General features: G+C 43.5%; 1 protein-coding gene across 10 annotated transcripts in view; it reads right to left on the reverse strand.

Moving 5' to 3' along the window:
- LOC147008442 (folliculin-interacting protein 1-like) overlaps positions 1-17,304 on the reverse strand; it is a 177,455-nt gene that overhangs the window by 23,553 nt on the left and 136,598 nt on the right. For all 10 annotated transcript variants that reach the window (XM_085863561.1, XM_085863560.1, XM_085863557.1 and 7 more), the window contains 5 exons: positions 16,489-16,658; positions 15,007-16,402; positions 6,256-6,421; positions 2,552-2,752; positions 1,008-1,123 (listed from right to left, as the gene is read on the reverse strand). In XM_085863561.1, the coding sequence (XP_085719687.1) occupies positions 1,008-1,123; positions 2,552-2,752; positions 6,256-6,421; positions 15,007-16,402; positions 16,489-16,658 (2,049 nt within the window). The remainder of the gene's footprint in view (positions 1-1,007; positions 1,124-2,551; positions 2,753-6,255; positions 6,422-15,006; positions 16,403-16,488; positions 16,659-17,304) is intronic.

Genomic DNA, 17,304 nt, shown 5'->3' on the forward strand with positions numbered 1-17,304 from the left:
CGGGACATTCTACCCCACTGATTTGAGACACTAGATAGCCAATAGCTAGCCATGGTTCGCTCGTCCATACTTGAATTAATAGATAGGTGGCTGTTGAGGGAGTAGCTCCCAGCTAGGTTGCCGTGCCAACAGAAAGGTAATATGTAACAGCAGAACGTAAACCTGCTAGGCCAGTCCAAGTCAAGTGGCTACGTAACATTCTCAGCCCGTCAGACCGTAGGGTTATCTGCAGCTGGTGGCCTCAGGGCTGGAGGTCAGAGAGATAAGTCCGAGGACCCCCCCCCTCCCCCCCCCCGTGGTATATTCTCTCGGTGCTATAACTATATATTTGTGTGCTCCTCCCATGCCCTTATAAATGGTTCCTGCTGTCACAGAAAAATAAATGTTGCTGTTGAACTGACTACATTAAAGCTTGAGGCCCTGCTTCTTCTTCCTCAATCATGAAAAACAGGCAATTTGTGATTAAACAAACACATTTTTGTTTGAAGTAAATGGATTATTACCTTTCCAACAGTACCATTTGTATGATGCTACGACAGCAGAAACTCATTAGAATAGTGTTACGGATGGAGAAACTCAGCTACTATTATGTAAAGACTATATACACAGTGTGAGACAACTTTCACTGGTAGGTTTGTTTGTTTTCCAAAAGTAAACCGGTCTTTTCATTCCATGTCTGCCTTGTGTTGAGCTACATCATTACTTGTAAGAAAGGCAACTTTTGTCACAGGCCCTTGAAAGAGCTGAACACCCTGTGCAAGATGAAGTGTGACATAAGAGGATCAGAAGAAAGCATTTTCCAAAGGGAATGATTTAGTTTGCATTTCTTAAATATCAATACTCCATAACTTGACACAATTATCTTTCACCAAGTATCAAAATATTTTTGCTTGCATTTATCAAGTTTTGTTCTACAGGCTTATTAAACAACTGATAATAGTGAGGAAAGAACTTGCTCACAAATTCTGCCTCAAGCTGTAAACATCCATTATATTCTGTCTACATACCCAAGCACAGCACCAAGTTCTTTCACTCGCACACGCTCGTTGCCCTTGAGGTACTCTGCCAGCATTTGGCTCTTGCGAAATATTTCCTGCAGTTGGTCCTCAAGGTGCATGACACACTGGTAAAGGGGAACAAAAAATACAAGACAACACAGTATACCACAAATATCTCTTCTGCAACAAACCTTTCACGAAATGGATTGCTGTTATGGTGAAAAAGCCTTGAACACTAAGCCCAGGGCACTGAACCTGCCACAATTGTGTCCAGTAATAATGTACTGTAGAATAATATACTATAGAATACATCATATATCTGGTCAAGTCAGTCTCTAGTTTGCTCTATTGATATCCAGGAGAACAAAAAAAAATGCATATTACAACTAGAACAGCACTCGGTGGAGGTGCAGACCTCCTGCAAGGCTGAACAGTTTATGCTTTGTCTCCCACTGATATGTCGGATCTACATCTGGACCTAAACCAAAATCTAATCGGCTTGTTCTCATCACCTACCCAACTCATCCACCAAGTTTTGTCATAATCTGCCCACAACGTTTTGAAATAGTGCTATATATAATTTTTGACCTGATCTCTCAATGGTAAAGAATCACTGCGACACTGCTGATTTGGATTTGATTAAATGCTGGTCTGATAAATGGAACATGTCCTTCAATCCTTGAAAAAAATCTCAGCGTCTCACCCTGTCACTCCAGAATGATCATCAAACTAGCCCACTTGTCTGTTTCCATGGTGAGCCACTGGAAGAGGTTCAGTCTTTTGAACTTACAGGCATCACCATCAGCTATGACCTCTCATGGACCAACCACATAGCAAAGCCAGCCACAGACTTGGCATCCTCTATCAATCAGTCTTTTCTTGGAAAAATCAGAGATACTCACACTCTCTGAACCCTTTGTCCATAGCTCACTGGAGTCCCGTTGTCTGCTATGGGTTGGTTCCCCAGAATCAGATCTGTCTCTCCTGAATTCTGTGGAATCTAAAATTCCCAACATTATTGGAATCTCCCACAACAAAATCAAAGCACAAGGTCTGTTTTCACATCAAAAGGCAAGTCTGTTATCTCTGTTTTGTTTGTTTTAATCCACCTCTTCTCTGATATTGCTCCCTCTGCTCTCTGCCCTCCGACCTTCTCGAGAAACTCCAGAATATATGCGTTCTTCCAATAACCCCCTTCTGGTTAAACCTCCAAAACTCAGACCGACTGCCCCTCCTCGAAGCCATCATTTTCCACTCTTTCCTCCAAAGCTTCAAGCAGGCAGTGCCCTGCCACCTCATCACCCCTCCCCCCCCACTCCATCTTTACCCAAAATAATTATAATCCTTAAAGACCCTTCCTAACCCATCTTAAAAGCTCATTTTAGTGTTTCCTCCCCTCCATTCTCTCTTTTCCGTTACTGATCGTTCATTCATTGCCTTCCTGGTTGTGCCCAGTTAATAACCCACTCTCCCCACTGTCAATTCAACCTCCTCTTCCATGAGCCTCACTCTTGTCGAGAAAAAAAAAACAAAAAAAACTAAACACCACTTACGAAGTCTGCTGGGAGGCCAAGCTTCCACAGCTGGAGTGTGGAATGAAGGATGTGGGACACTAGGCTCGACACCAATACATCCTTTGTCAGGCGCTGCGTATCGAGGCCTCGGCGCTGGCTCGACAGTAACTGCACAGTCCAGCGTTCAGAATCCGCCAACACACACACCGCCTCCGCAACTGGCTCCTCTAAGACGGGGTGCTGCACATAAAACATAATTGATGCTAAAGGAAGGGTGTCAACATGTGCTATTGTTTGCATTCTGTCTTCTCTTGCCTTCATGCTATATCCAGAGCTTCAATTTTCTTTCAAAATTGTAAGTAAAAGAAAAACATAGCACATAATTCAATTAAAATAATTTGAATCAAACATATTTCCAAAGCATATGAGAGCTATAAACAAGGAAAATGGGACATTTTGCTTTTTCTTCCTTTCATAATAATGCAAAAAAACCAAATCATTGTAGAGGGTGGCCTTAAAGTTACTTTACCCCTCTCCAGTAAAGCTTTCGTTCTTAAAATCCCTTAATATACAGGTTTTATTGTGCAGTGCAGTAAACCCTCCAATACCGTGGGGGTTAGATTCATGGAAAATGCCATGATAGTTAAAACCATGATCGTGGAAACCAAGGGCCAATGCAAAGAGGGGGGTTCGTTCCTGGACTTCGAGAAAATATCAAGGAAGATCGATGGCAGCCAGAAAAGCACACATATATATATATATATATATATATATATATATATATATATATATATATATATATATATATATGTATATATATTTATATATAGCTATATATATCTATATATCTATATATATATATATATATATATATATTTCTATATTTATATATATCTGTATATATTGTTGCGGTTTTCGCGCCCGCCGGCGTGCGACGGCCACGTAACTCGAATCGCGGCACGTCGCCCACCGGACGGACAATCCAGTCGTGACCCTCTCGGACTAACGCCGGGAACCAGTCACGGGTGGACCCTTTCGGTCTCACCGCGATCGAGCCAATCAGCCCCCGCGTGGGATAGGGTTGCTCGCCAAATTCGACCTACCTAAGTACCCACGCGGAGGGTAGACCGGGCGATCGCACCTCGCCGCAGGTCGACTTCGGACACGGGCCACTTAAGCGACCCGTTCCGTACTATCGGAATAACCGAGCGGTGTTATCGTCGACCTCGACGGTTCGATTAATTATCGGGCGTATTCAGCCCACTACCAACCCTTTACGTGAAGCAAGATGGGGATTCAATGGAGGAAAAGACGAAGCGAAGCGGGAGAACAGTTCAACAATAAAACACATTTATTCGCGGCACACGGGAAGCACACAAATACAATTCCACCAAATGCACACAAAAAAAAGAAAACACAATTCCATTTACACAAAAAGCAAACATAAAAGTGAAAACACAGTGCAGAGCTAATACCGACTACCGAGCACACGGCAACACTTATACAATTCTACTTCACAGACGGCGCCGACAACACATACCCAAAACCAAGGAAAAGAAATACCTCAAGAATGAGGCAGGCCTGAGGCCGAGACCGGGTCGGGCCTACCCGTCTGGTGATGAGACGCGGAGCGGCGATGGCCCCGCAACCCGCGGGCCTCGTGGACAGTGCCTGGCAGGGGGTGGGAACGGGGCCCCCTTGGTCGCACTATCTCAGCGCGGGGGGAAACAGGAGGGGGTTGCTGATGCTCGGGGTATAGAGGATCTTTATTATCCCTGGTGTGCGTCTCCACCTCGGCCAGGTCGCGCTGCCGGCCTCCCTCGGGCGTGCAGCTCCTGGCACCGACGCGAGCACCCCCTCGTCCGACTCTCTTCAGCTTCTCCAGCCACTGCAGGCTTCGGGCTCCAGTCTTCCACACTCGTCCCCTCCGTTCCGACTCCTTCTCGTTCTCGACTCCTTCTCGTTCTCGTTTGCGACTCTCTTCTGACTGACGAACACCGTCCTTTTATCCCCCCGTAACTTCGCCTTTGACCCCCTCCCTTCGACCTTTCACCTCGCTCCCCATTGGCCCGAGAAAAAGTGGGCGTGAAGGCTTTTTGATCCACAAATTTGCATATATCGATCGTTCTGGAGGCGGGGCCAAATCGCCCCTCGCTCACCGATTGGACGGCAAAAAGTGGGCGTGTGTCGTTTTTGATCCGTTTTTGAAGCACAAAATCCGTGATTTTGTACACGCTGTTCGACGCGCGTTCTGCATGAGTCCAACACCGGTACCCACAGCGGGGCAAGAACGGTGGCGATGCTATGGTTGCGAGGTGTGACGGGAAGGTCGTGGCGGTTGTGGTGAAGCGGCGTTGTGGTTGGTGGTTGATGTGGTTGTGATCATGGCGGTTGGTCCAAAATAAAGATAGTAAAAGAAAAACGGCTATCCTGAAGAGTCGCAGCACGTATAAATGACATGTATTCCCACTAGACAACGGGTTTGGGCCTAACTACACATGCACTTACCGAGATACCTCACCTAAGGGACCTGAATGGTGGTTTGCGAATCTGGTAACCACAACAATATATATATATATATATATATATATATATATATATATATATATATATATATATATATATATATATATATATATATATATATATATATATATATGACACATACATACATACATTATGTAGAGTACCAGTCAAAAGTTTGGACACACCTACTCATTCAAGGGTTTTTCTATATTTTTTACTATTTTCTACATTGTAGAATAATAGTGAAGACATCAAAACTATGAAATAACACATATGGAGTTATGCAGTAACCAAAAAAGTGTTAAAGAAATAAAAATATCTTTTACATTTTAGATTCTTCAAAGTAACCACCCTTTGCCTTGATGACAGCTTTTCACACTCTTGGCATTCTCTCAACCAGCTTCATGAGGTAGTCACCTGGAATGCTTTTCCATCAACAGGTGTGCCTTGTTAAAACTTAATTTAGGGAATTCCTTTCCTTCTTTTAATGCGTTTGACCCAATCAGTTGTGTTGTAACAAGGTAGGGTTGGTATACAGTAAGTAGCTCTATTTGGTAAAATATCATTATTTTGTCTGCACTGTAGTAGTCAATATTATAGCAAGAAAAACTCAACTAAGCAAAGAGAAACGATAGTCCATCATTACTTTAAGACATGAAGGTAAGTCAATCCAGAAAGATTTATTCAAAAAAAAATCTGTGGGATGTGCTGGACCACCCAGATATACTGGACTCATCCCACAGGAAAAAAAAAAAATCAAGAACTTTGAAAGTTTCTTCAAGTGCAGTAGCATCTTGTAGATCTTGTATTACAGCATGTAGTAGATCTAGTATTACAGCATCTCCAAATGTCATTTCCTGTTCAATGACGATTCATTATTAAACTTAGCCTCAATCCCATATGCTGGTATGATTACTGCAATTAACGGTGTGCGAGAAACAAGAAAAGGCTCTAATGAGAGGTAATCATACACGCAGATGCAAACAATGACTAATCTTGGATCAAAAACCGCGAGTGGCCGAAATTAAATACCGCGATAACGAAATTGGAATTTAATAGGTTGCCCATGATTGGTAGAAATCCACGATATTGGAACATGCGATATTTGAGGGTTTACTGTACTTAAAATAATTAATCAGGACACCCTATACAACATCCAAAAAATGAAAAGTAAAAAGGGCATTGGTATAATGATTGTATAAGAAACAAGCCCCAACCTGCACGGCATGATTCAAGTCTTCCAACAAGCGCTCTTGGAGACCAACATCACTTGGAAGTCCTTGCAGCACTAGATCTGGTACATAGCGAGGGCAAAACCCACCGAGCAGGGACTTGCCAAAGCTGCTTAGGTTGTTGGAAGAGTGGGCTTCAACAATATTGCACCTACAGATAAAAGAGAGCAGTGTTAGTGAGTATATGAGAAGGAAGAGGAAAGCATATTCAGCCAGTACACTTGAAATTTGGAAGAACACCAAAAAAGCTTGTATACCTGCCCATAACTTTTTTTTTTAAGGCAGCAGAATTAACAAATGATTTTAAAATCACAAATAAATGAGGGCAATGATCAGATGTCAGAAGGTAATACCTCAAAAAAACCAGAAAGAACTAGAGCAAAGTCAATGACGTGCCATCGCAAATCCTCACCCTTCACACCTAAAGCAAAGTTGAAAGATGGCAAAAAGTTCCACCAGGAATAACCCAATATCAAATTTAGTTCAACATTCCCCCCCCCACCCATGACCCTCAGTTCCCAACCCCTGGAGCATGAACCAAGCGTCAAATAAAAAAAATCGTTACATATTTCATGTGTCCCCCAAGGTTGATTGCACATACAAAGTTTGATTTAAAAAAAAAAAAAAAGAAGTTCTAAAATGTGCTCATAATTGCATTTTTTGGAATTCGTGTTTTTGACCCCGCCCCGGGGGGAGAGGGGATGGAGCCAAACATTATACTGCTCTTGCACCTTCGTGCCATGTGGTCATCATAACTACCAAGCTTGGTGAATATCTGTACAACCATTTAATTTTAGAAGAGAGCGTGACAGACGGACAAAGAGACAGAGCCAAATAAAACATCCTCACACTTTTTTCAAAAATTGTGAGGATAATAAGGATTGTATGTCAGGTCAGGCCAGAATAGATCTGTGACTTGCTACAGGTATCATGTAAACCTGTACTAACCTGTTCCATAGTCGGATTGTCAGCGACTAAACCATCTCCCCCACCAAGCTTTTTGGTGAGGAGGGTGTTTGGATATGGACACCCAGCAGGATTAAAAACAAAACCTGTCAAAGGGCGGAGGAGCTCCTTGTGAGGCAACGGCCATCCATATCTTGTGCCCAACTGTGTCTGCGGACGTCCTCCTGCAGTTTGGTTACATTTTATTAGGAGGTTGGTGGCAGGATTTGCACTCCGGCCACCGTAAAACCCTTCATTCGGCAAAACACAAAAACACAAAGAAATCTGAAAACCCACTCCGTGGGAGTACCTCCTGTGCAGCTTCCCTTCGCAGGGCAGCTCACCAGATGACGGGATTGGGGCAAAGCCTTCGGGACCCTCAATCTTTGACGATAGGAGGGAAACCACGGAGTAATATTCCTGGGTCAGATTGCGGGAGAGTGTGGCGGAGTAGTGCTGAGGTGTCGTCCATCAGACGACGGTCTCCTTGGGTTAACCTGAGGCTGTCCCTTCGGGTGGGTGCCTGGAATGTCCTATCCCTAAGAGAGGATGATCACCTGTTTCTGTTATCATCTGAGCTCAAGCGTTTGGACATCGGCATTGCAGCACTCTGATGTTCGGAGACCGGATTGCGGCGAGATCATGGTGGGAGGTTATACCTACAATTGGTCTAGTCGCTCTGATAGTTACCATACCCAAGGAGTTGCTGTAGCTGTGTCCAATAAGCTAAACCCAATGATAATTGAGATAACACCGGTCAACGAGCGTATTATGAGACTAAGGATTCGTCACTCCTTAGGTGTCATTTCCCTGGTTTCTGTCTATGCTCCGACTGAGGTGAGTGATCTCACCGTGAAGGATGCATTCTACTCCACGCTCGAGTCTGTGGTTGATCAGTGCCCCAGACGAGATACACTTCTAGTCTTGAGGGATTTCAATGCATCGACTGGAACTGACAGGGATGGTTATGAGACATGTGTTGGTCCCCATGGGTCAGGAACTATGAACCAGAAAAGCACCTCGTTCCTTGACTTTGCAAGAAGTCAAGGAATTAGGATGGCCGGTTCATGGTTTCAGCGCCCACAAGCTGATCGCTAGACTTGGTACCCCAACGCTGGCGGTGTGGCAAAGGAGATTGACCATGTCCTCATTGATGGTCGCTGGAGCATGATCCATAACTGCAGGGTCTACCGGAGTGCTCAGTTCCTCAATACTGACCACCGGCTTGTTGTAGCAACTCTGAAGCTGCACCTTAAATCCGGGAGAATGGTACCGTCCCAGCCTTGGCTGAATGTTGGCAAGCTCAAGGATGAGAGGGTAGCTGAGGAGCTTGCGAACAGGCTGAGTGGAGATTGGGGGGGGGGGGGGTGGGTGCTTTGGGGGGTCCTGGAGAGTTGTGGAGTGCCTTCAAGACCACCCTCCTTGATGTTGCCGGTGGATCTCTTGGAACTCACCCAGAGCAAAGAAGAATTTTGTCTCTCAAGGGGCACTGGATACCATTTCCCAGAGTTGCAGGGCCAGGCTGAATGGCAGAGCTGAGATGTTCAGGGAGCTGAAGCATAAAACTGTACGTGCCCTAAGGGTGGACAAGGAGGCCTATATGCGAGGAATCTGTGAGAGGGTACAGCATCACCTGTGGACAGATGGTTCTCGTCCTGATACAGGAGAATTCGCGCATTGCGTTCATCCTAGCCCACCCGTCGGTGCACTGCAGTTAGAGTAAAGGGTGGTAGGCTCTTGACAGAGGAGTCCGAAGTGAAGGCCTGCTGGGCCGGTTACTTTGAGCGGTTGCACCAGGCTGATCCACCAACTGTCGAGTTGTACGTCAGGGGTGTTGCAATCCCTGTTGCTGACACTCCAATCAACTGTGGTCCACCTTCGCTTGTGGAAACACGGGCTGCGGTAAACTGGTTGAAACGGGGTAAAGCTCCAGGGATCTGTGGCATCCATGCTGAACTTCAAGGCTGGTGGAAATGCTGCACTTGTGTCGTTGCATGTAGTGCCGTGCTCTTTTTGGAACACAGGCATCATCCCAACTGACTGGAAGAGGGGCTTGTTGTCCCGCTCTGGAAAGGGAAGGGTGATTACCAGAACTGCAATAACTACCGAGGGGTGACGCTGCTCTCAGTGCCGGGCCAGGTCTTTGCTCGGATAATTCTTGATAGGGTTCGCCACCATCTGCTTGAGCACCAGCATCCAGAGCAGTCAGGCTTTACACCAAAGTGGTCAACGATTGACCGTATCCTTGCTCTTTGTGTCCTCACCAAACGCAGACGAGAGTTTCGGGAGGGCTGCTTGCAGCCTATGTTGATCTCAGTAAAGCGTTCAATGCAGTGAATCGGGATGTAGTGCTGCAGAATGGTGGAAGTATTGTGCACCTTTGGTGAAAAGCATGAAACTTTGCACAGTTGTAGTGTTTTACCTACTGAACAATATTACATATGGGGCCAACTGAATTTTTTCCAAGATGGCGGTCATTTTGAAAATGAACGCCACCATGGGCGAAATTACCGATACAACCATATAAATGAATATATTTCCTATGATTGTTTGGAAAATTGACCAGAAATGTGAAATGTCACTAACTTTTCCCTTACGTTTCACATGTTCTTCATTTCTTAACCAAGATGGCTTTCAAATACGAAATGGCTGCCAAATTCAAAATGGCTGCTTCATGATAAAATGGTGACAAACATATGAACGTGTAATGTGGTAATTATACCATGCATCACAGTTAACGTTCTTCCAGTTAATCTGTGTATATCACACGCATTCATCCATTCATTCATCCTTCATATTCTTCTTTCAGATCAGCATCTCCACATCACAGTGCACGTGATATGTTGTTGCTGTTGCTGTTGGTGTTATGCTGTTGTTAGTCGTCAAAGCTGTGGTGGTGGTGTCGTCATCAAAATACCAACAATGGCTAAATCCTTCAAGAATTTAGACCCCAGACAACGTCCAGTAACTCCTTCAACATCTGAATCATTAGCATCGCCGATAGATTGGACAAAATGCATTTTGTGTCAAGAGATATCAAAAGAACCACTGCGATTCCCAGCTGATTCAAAGAGGACTGATATTGACATTGGTACACTTTATGATAATCTTGCAGGTAATTTGATGAGATTCAAAGAGTTTCAGAGTCTTCCAGATAATATAAACTTCTCAAGGTTAGACAATGGAACAGGAGTTGCTTCAGCTCTAAAGTTGAATGTAGCTAAATGGCACAAAAAATGCAAGGATAAGTACAACAATATCAAACTTCAACGGGTAGAAAACAGGAAAAGAGATGAGTGTGAAACCAACAGTGACTCACCAAAAAAGAAAGTCACTCGCTACAGCAGTGGTGGTGCAGCCAGAACATCGCAAGACACTTGCTTCTTTTGTGGTCAGAAATCAGATAAACTCCAAAAGGCATCGACGGAGAAACTAGACAGAAATCTTAGGCAATGTGCAGAAATTGTGCAAGACCATATGTTACTTGCCAAATTGAGCGTTGGAGATATGATGTCTCAAGATGCAATGTACCACAGAAATTGCTTAAAAACACTCTACAAGAAAGCAGAGTCAGTGAATTGCTCTGACAGCGGAGAAAGTTCTTCTGATAAACAACTGCACAGCATTGGCCTGGCGGAGCTGCTTTCGTATATTGAAGACTGTCGTGCAGAAAGCATGAAGAATGAGTAGCACCAGTGTATAAACTAGCAGATTTAAATCAGATGTACACTTCAAGACTAAATGACCTGGGAGCAGACACATCTACTCGAGAACACTCGACCAGACTGAAAGAACTAATATTAGCCAAATACCAGATTTACAAGCCCATAAGCAAGGCAGGAATGTTCTTCTTGCTTTTCAGGATGACATCGGACTGGCACTAAAGAGGGCATTTGAAAGTGACTTTGATGAGGAGGCTATCGTGTTGGCAAAGGCAGCTGAAATCATTCGTAAGGACATTCTGAAGGTTGAAAAGTCTGTATTTATGGGGAAATTCTCCAAGGAGTGTCAGCACCAATCAGTTTCTAAGTCTCTGATGACCCTCGTTGGGATGATAATGGGTGGATCAGACATAGTGCAGCAATGAAGCAATGCCGCTGATACCCAGGCGATACTAACTGTCTCGCAGCTTATACGCCAAAATGTCATAATTCGACATCATGAAGGATCCACCTCTCACTACCACAGTGTGGATCGTGAGACACCCCTGCCTACTTATGTTGGACTCCTCATCCATGCCAGGACAAGAAAGCACGAGTTAATTGACAGAATGTATGACCTTGTGCTCTCCGTATCATATGACAGAGTACTTACCGTTTCAAAGGATTTGGGTAATGAAGTTTGTGCAAGATATGAAGCAGAACATGTTGTTTGTCCTGCAAACTTACGCCATGGTCTATTCACCACAAGTGCAGTTGATAACATAGACCACAATCCTACTTCCATGACTGCTCAAGGGGAATATCATGGCACAGGAATATCCCTCTTTCAGCACCTGAACAACGATGTCCATGGAGTAGAGATAGACACAGAGATCCTCCAGCAAAGTGAGTCTAAAGAGAAGACCTTATCAGAATTGCCAGAGGAATACACCAGCATAACACCGGCTTCCCTACATACAAAAGAACCAACAGTACCAGAAGTTTCGGTTCTCCCGCCTGCTTCATATGAAGGAATGTATGCAGCACTGCAGGACAATGCCAGGTGAGTTCAATATGTTCTAGTAGTAGGACCTTGCTTATTGTGCATCTGCCAACTCTTATATACATACATACATATATATATATATATATATATATATATATATATATATATATATATATATATATATATATATATATATATATATATAAATATATATATATATATATCTATATATATATATTTATATTTCGAATACTAGTAGATTATTGTGAATGTGAACACTGAACTGTCGCACTGTTTGTGCCTATATGCTTATTTCTTGTTGCTTTATAGGTGGCTCAGTCATGTGAAAGACATAGTTGAGTCTCATGATAACACTGTGCAAGATATGGAGGGAGATCTCCTCAACTGCTTCAGCATGGTGGCCATCTTGGATTTTTGTGCCATTTTTAAAATTGTTGCAATGTTGAAATATGCAAACATCAATATAGAAACTAACTATGCAATATCATGGTTAAAGAGCATGAAAAATATGAAATTGGTACATTTGAATATTACAAACAAGAAAGCAGTTTTTTACTCAGTGGCGGCCATTTTGAATTTGGCGGCCATCTTGGAAAGAAACTGAAATGGCCCCATATCTCGAAATGTTCAGCACATTAAAAGCTACATCGGTGCCAATTTTCGTGATTATCACCCAAAATGCACAATTGGTCTGTCATGTGGCACCATTCTGCAGCACTAATGCCCTCTGGAGGATTATTGGTCTTCGTGGGGTGCCACCAAAACTGATCGATCTGATGTCTGAACTCTACTCTGGTACTGAGAGTGCTGTGAGATGTGGTGGTACCATCTCTGACTTATTTCCAGTTGTTACTGGAGTTCGTCAGGGGTGTGTACTGGCCCCCACACTTTTCAGCACTTGTATGGACTGGATTTTAGGGAGGATGTCAGAGAGATCAAGCTAAGGTGCATCGTTTGGGAATGTCAAGATTACTGACCTTGATTTTCCAGATGATGGTCATCTTTGTGGAAACTTGAGATATCCTTTTGGGGGGCCTCGAGGTGCTGAATGAGGAGTCGGAGCCGCTGGGATTCCGGGTTTCCTGGGTCAAAACCAAGATCCAGGCTTTCAATGACATGTTGGATGCTGCTGTCCTGTCTGTGCCTGTTTGTGGTGAGGATGTTGAGGTCGTGGAGAGATTCACTTACCTTGGCAGTGATATTCATGTCTCTGCTGGCTGAGTCAGAGGTCAATAGACGTCTGGGTCGGGACTGGGGAGTCATGGATTCACTGGATCATGGGGTGTGGTGCTGTCGGTAACTGTGCGGGAGGACGAAAGTCTGAGTCTTCAGGTCCTTGGTGCTTCCAGTCTTGCTCTTTGGATGCGAGACTTGTACTCTGACCAAGGATCTGAGATGGAGACTTAATTCGTTTGGTACCAGGTCTCTTCAGAGAATCCTTGGCTATCGCTGGTCGGACTTTGTGTCCAACGAGTGGTTGCTGAGGGAGACTCGGATGAGATTTGTTACCTGCATAGTCCGTGAGTGTCAGCTGCGGCTGTATGGACATGTGGCTCATTTTCCTGACGCTGATCCAGCTCACCCGATTCTCTCAGCGAGGGAGTCTCGTGAGTGAAGGAGGCAAATGGGCCGACCACGTGCCTCATGGTTGCAGCAGGTTGACCAGCATCTCAAGGAGATGGGGATGGGCCTGGCATCTGCCTGGGGGATGGCCAGACAGAGGCCCCTGGAGTACCGGTGGAAAGTAGACGCAGCGACGCGCTGCTCTGACACATGCTCCCATACCTGACCTGAATACCTCAAAAAAACCAGAAAGATCGAGAGCAAAGTCAATGATGTGCCATCGCAAATGCTCACCCTTCACACCTAAAGCAAAATTGAAAGATGGCAAAAAGTTCCACCAGGAATAACCCAATATCAAATTTAGTTCAAAATTTTTCCCCCCCATGACCCTCAGTCCCCAACCCCTGGAGCATGAACCAAGGGTCAAATCAAAAAAAATCATTACATATTTCATGTGTCCCCCAAGGTTGATTGCACATGCAAAGTTTGATTTAAAAAAAAACAAAAAAAAGTTTTAAAATGTGCTCATAATTGCATTTTTTGGAATTCGTGTTTTTGACCCTGCCCCGGGGGGAGAGGGGATGGAGCCAAACATTATACTGCTCTTGCACTTTCGTGCCATGTGGTGATCATAACTACCAAGCTTGGTGAATATCTGTACAATCATTTAATTTTCGACAGACGGACAAACAGACAGAGCCAAATAAAACATCCTCTCATTTTTTCAAAAAGCGTGAGGATAATAAGGATGAAAGCGATAACGATGGTGAAACATTTGAACAGAAGAATGAAAGATTACAGCAAAAGGAAATATAATGGGGGAACCACAGATGGAAAAAGGTTGTTTTTTTTTAAGAAAATAAAAAAAAATGATGTTTTCAAAGAAAACAAATGAAGAATGAAACGTATGAATAAAATACAACAAAAAAAATTTTCTTGAAAAATTTCTTTTCCAAATAAATCTACAAAAATATATTGAAAAACAAAAATACGACTAAATACCGTCACAAAAGGAAAAGTAAACAACTAGGACGGCACATGGGAGAGCGCATATCTCCACCATGCTGAATAGTTTACGTTTTGTATGTCACTTATAGGCTGGATCTGCATTCAGACTTGAACCAAAATCTAATTGGCTTGTTCTTGTAACTTACCCAACTCATCCACCAAGTTTCGGCTGAATCCGTCCAGAACTTTTTCAAATATTGTGCAATTTATCGTTTTTGGGGCTCTCAAATATTGTGCAATATATCGTTTTTGGGGCTCTCAATGGTGAATAATCTCTTGTAAAATTAATAAAATTTTCAGATCCAGATCTTCACCAAATCCGAATAAATTCGTCCTCATCACATACCCAACCTGTCCACCAAGTTTCGTCTGAATGAGTTGACAGCTTTTTGAGACAGACAGAGACAGAGAAACAGGGGTGAAAACATAAGCAACAGAAAAAAAAATACAAGTAACATTACTTTTGGAGTTGCTCTCAATATTTGCATAACAATCATTCAACAAGGAATTGCAAATGAAAAAAAACATTTCTAATCACACAAACTCCTCTACCTTGGTAATGGGAGTTCCACTTGTTGCGGAGAAACGTGTCTACGATTCCTGCAAGACACCCGCTCTTCACCATCACTGTCCCCAAGAGCACTGTCCGAGCTCTCATTGCGGGGAATTTCTATGTCCAAAGATCGTTCATCTTCCAAACCGAGCTTAGGTGCATTGACCGGCTCTGGTGTCCTTTGGTTCAAGTGTGGGTCAAAGCTAGTGCAATTGTTGGTGGTTTTTACAGTTGGTTCAAAACAGGCCTCAGAGTCATCTGCCGGTATAAGAGCAGATTGAGGAATCTCCAAGCAAGTTGTACCAACAGGACCAGGTTTCACTGCCTCACAGCAATGCTGCTCTATCGGAATGTCACCAAAAGTTTTTCTTTCAAGATCACCACCATCACCATCATCATCAACATTAAAGTACTCGTCAAACAAGCTGTTATCTCCAACAAAAGATGGCAGTCTACGAATCAGGTTACAGCTCTTCGTCTTGGGCTGGTCTGTTGTGCACACGTTTTCATCAAATTCATTTCTCTCCTGCTGCACTGTGCTGCGATATCCATTGGTATCTTCCTTGAAACTTAGGGGCCGCAAAGACTCTTCCAGGCGTTGAGTGCGAGATTCCATGTCAGAATCTGGTGATAGCGAACAGCCAATAAGAAACTTAACTTTGCGGCTGCCTTGAGGGCTGTTTCTGCGTTTTACAGAAATTGCTTCAGTTAGTGACAGTTTGTCAACTTGATGGTTTGGCAATGAAGAGCAGGAAACTTCTCCAGATTCCACAAAAGATTGATAAACAGCACAAGCCTCGTTTTCTTTGTCACACAAGGCTGGGACGGAATACTGGGGGACAGATTCAAGTGTGACTGTTGCTTTTTCCCTCTTAGGTTCAGCTGAAACAGCTCCAAGATCATGCAGCATCTGCTTTATGGGAGCTCCTGTAGTCATTGAGGAAGATTTTATTGACAGGGAGTTTGTATCAGAACCTGAGCTGCTCATTGTATCCCAGCCTGTGGTACGATCTTCTGTACAACCACAAGCTGAATTGCAATGGAGGCCATCAGCCAATCTTGAGTCTAAGCCTGTCTGTGGCTTTGCATTTGTTTTTCTCGTGTGAAGAGCTAAATTTTGATGAGAAGAAGATTCAAGATGCCGCTGTAGTGTCACAACTACATACTCTGATTGCTCAACCTCACCAGGCTCAAAACTTGTGATGATGTTTGAACAGTAATCATCAGGATCCAACAACCCAGGCCCCTGTAACTCCAGCTTGTTCTCCTTCACTTCAGAACAGCGAATAAAGTAGGACAATGTATAAAGCACATGTTGCACCACGTCCTGCTGCCTGCCAATGACGACGACACGTGCCATCTTGAAAGGACAACCCAAACATCCATATAGATCTCCTGCATCAGACAATTAATTTAGAAATTAGAGTTTATACCATGACAGCATTTCCTCTCTTAAAACGAGCTTTGCATTTACAACTCACCAAGCTGGGCCCAGAGAGGGTTGTAAGGATGAGATCTCGCCAACATGTCAAGGGCTTGAGATGAGTGCTTCTGTGTAAAATTGGAAAATGGGACGTGTCCAGAAGGCATAACAGTTGACACCCATGCCAGATGATGCGTCAATACTGCTGACAGTAAAGCTGGGAGGAATCTATAATAAGAAATAAACATCGACAATTATTATCGAACAAAATTTATAAACCAAAAATGTAAATATGTACTGTTTGTTCATGAGCTATATCAATTAAAAAAAAGAGGAAACTATAAATCCTATTACTAAAAGGAAGAGACAGAGACAGACACAGAGAGAAAGAGAGAAAGAGACAGAGACAGACACAGAGAGAAAGAGAGAAAGAGAGAAAGAGAGAAAGAGACAGACACAGAGAGAAAGAGACAGACACAGAGAGAAAGAGAGAAAGAGAGAAAGAGAGAAAGAGACAGACACAGAGAGAAAGAGAGAAAGAGAGAAAGAGAGAAAGAGACAGACACAGAGAGAAAGAGAGAAAGAGAGAGACAAAGAGAGAAAGAGAGAAAGAGACAGACAAAGAGAGAAAGAGAGAAAGAGACAGACAAAGAGAGAAAGAGACAGAAAGAGAGAAAGAGACAGAGAAAGAGAGAAAGAGACAGAAAGAGAGAAAGAGACAGAAAGAGAGAAAGAGACAGAAAGAGAGAAAGAGACAGAGAAAGAGAGAAAGAGAGAAAGAGAGAAAGAGACAGACAAAGAGAGAGAGAGACAGACAAAGAGAGAAAGACAGAAACAGACAGACAAAGAGAGAAAGAGAGAAAGAGACAGACAA

The sequence above is a fragment of the Eptatretus burgeri genome, chromosome 18, assembly GCF_056783735.1.
Source record: "Eptatretus burgeri isolate ZD-2024b chromosome 18, Ebu_testis_v1, whole genome shotgun sequence".
Taxonomy (NCBI): domain Eukaryota; kingdom Metazoa; phylum Chordata; class Myxini; order Myxiniformes; family Myxinidae; genus Eptatretus; species Eptatretus burgeri.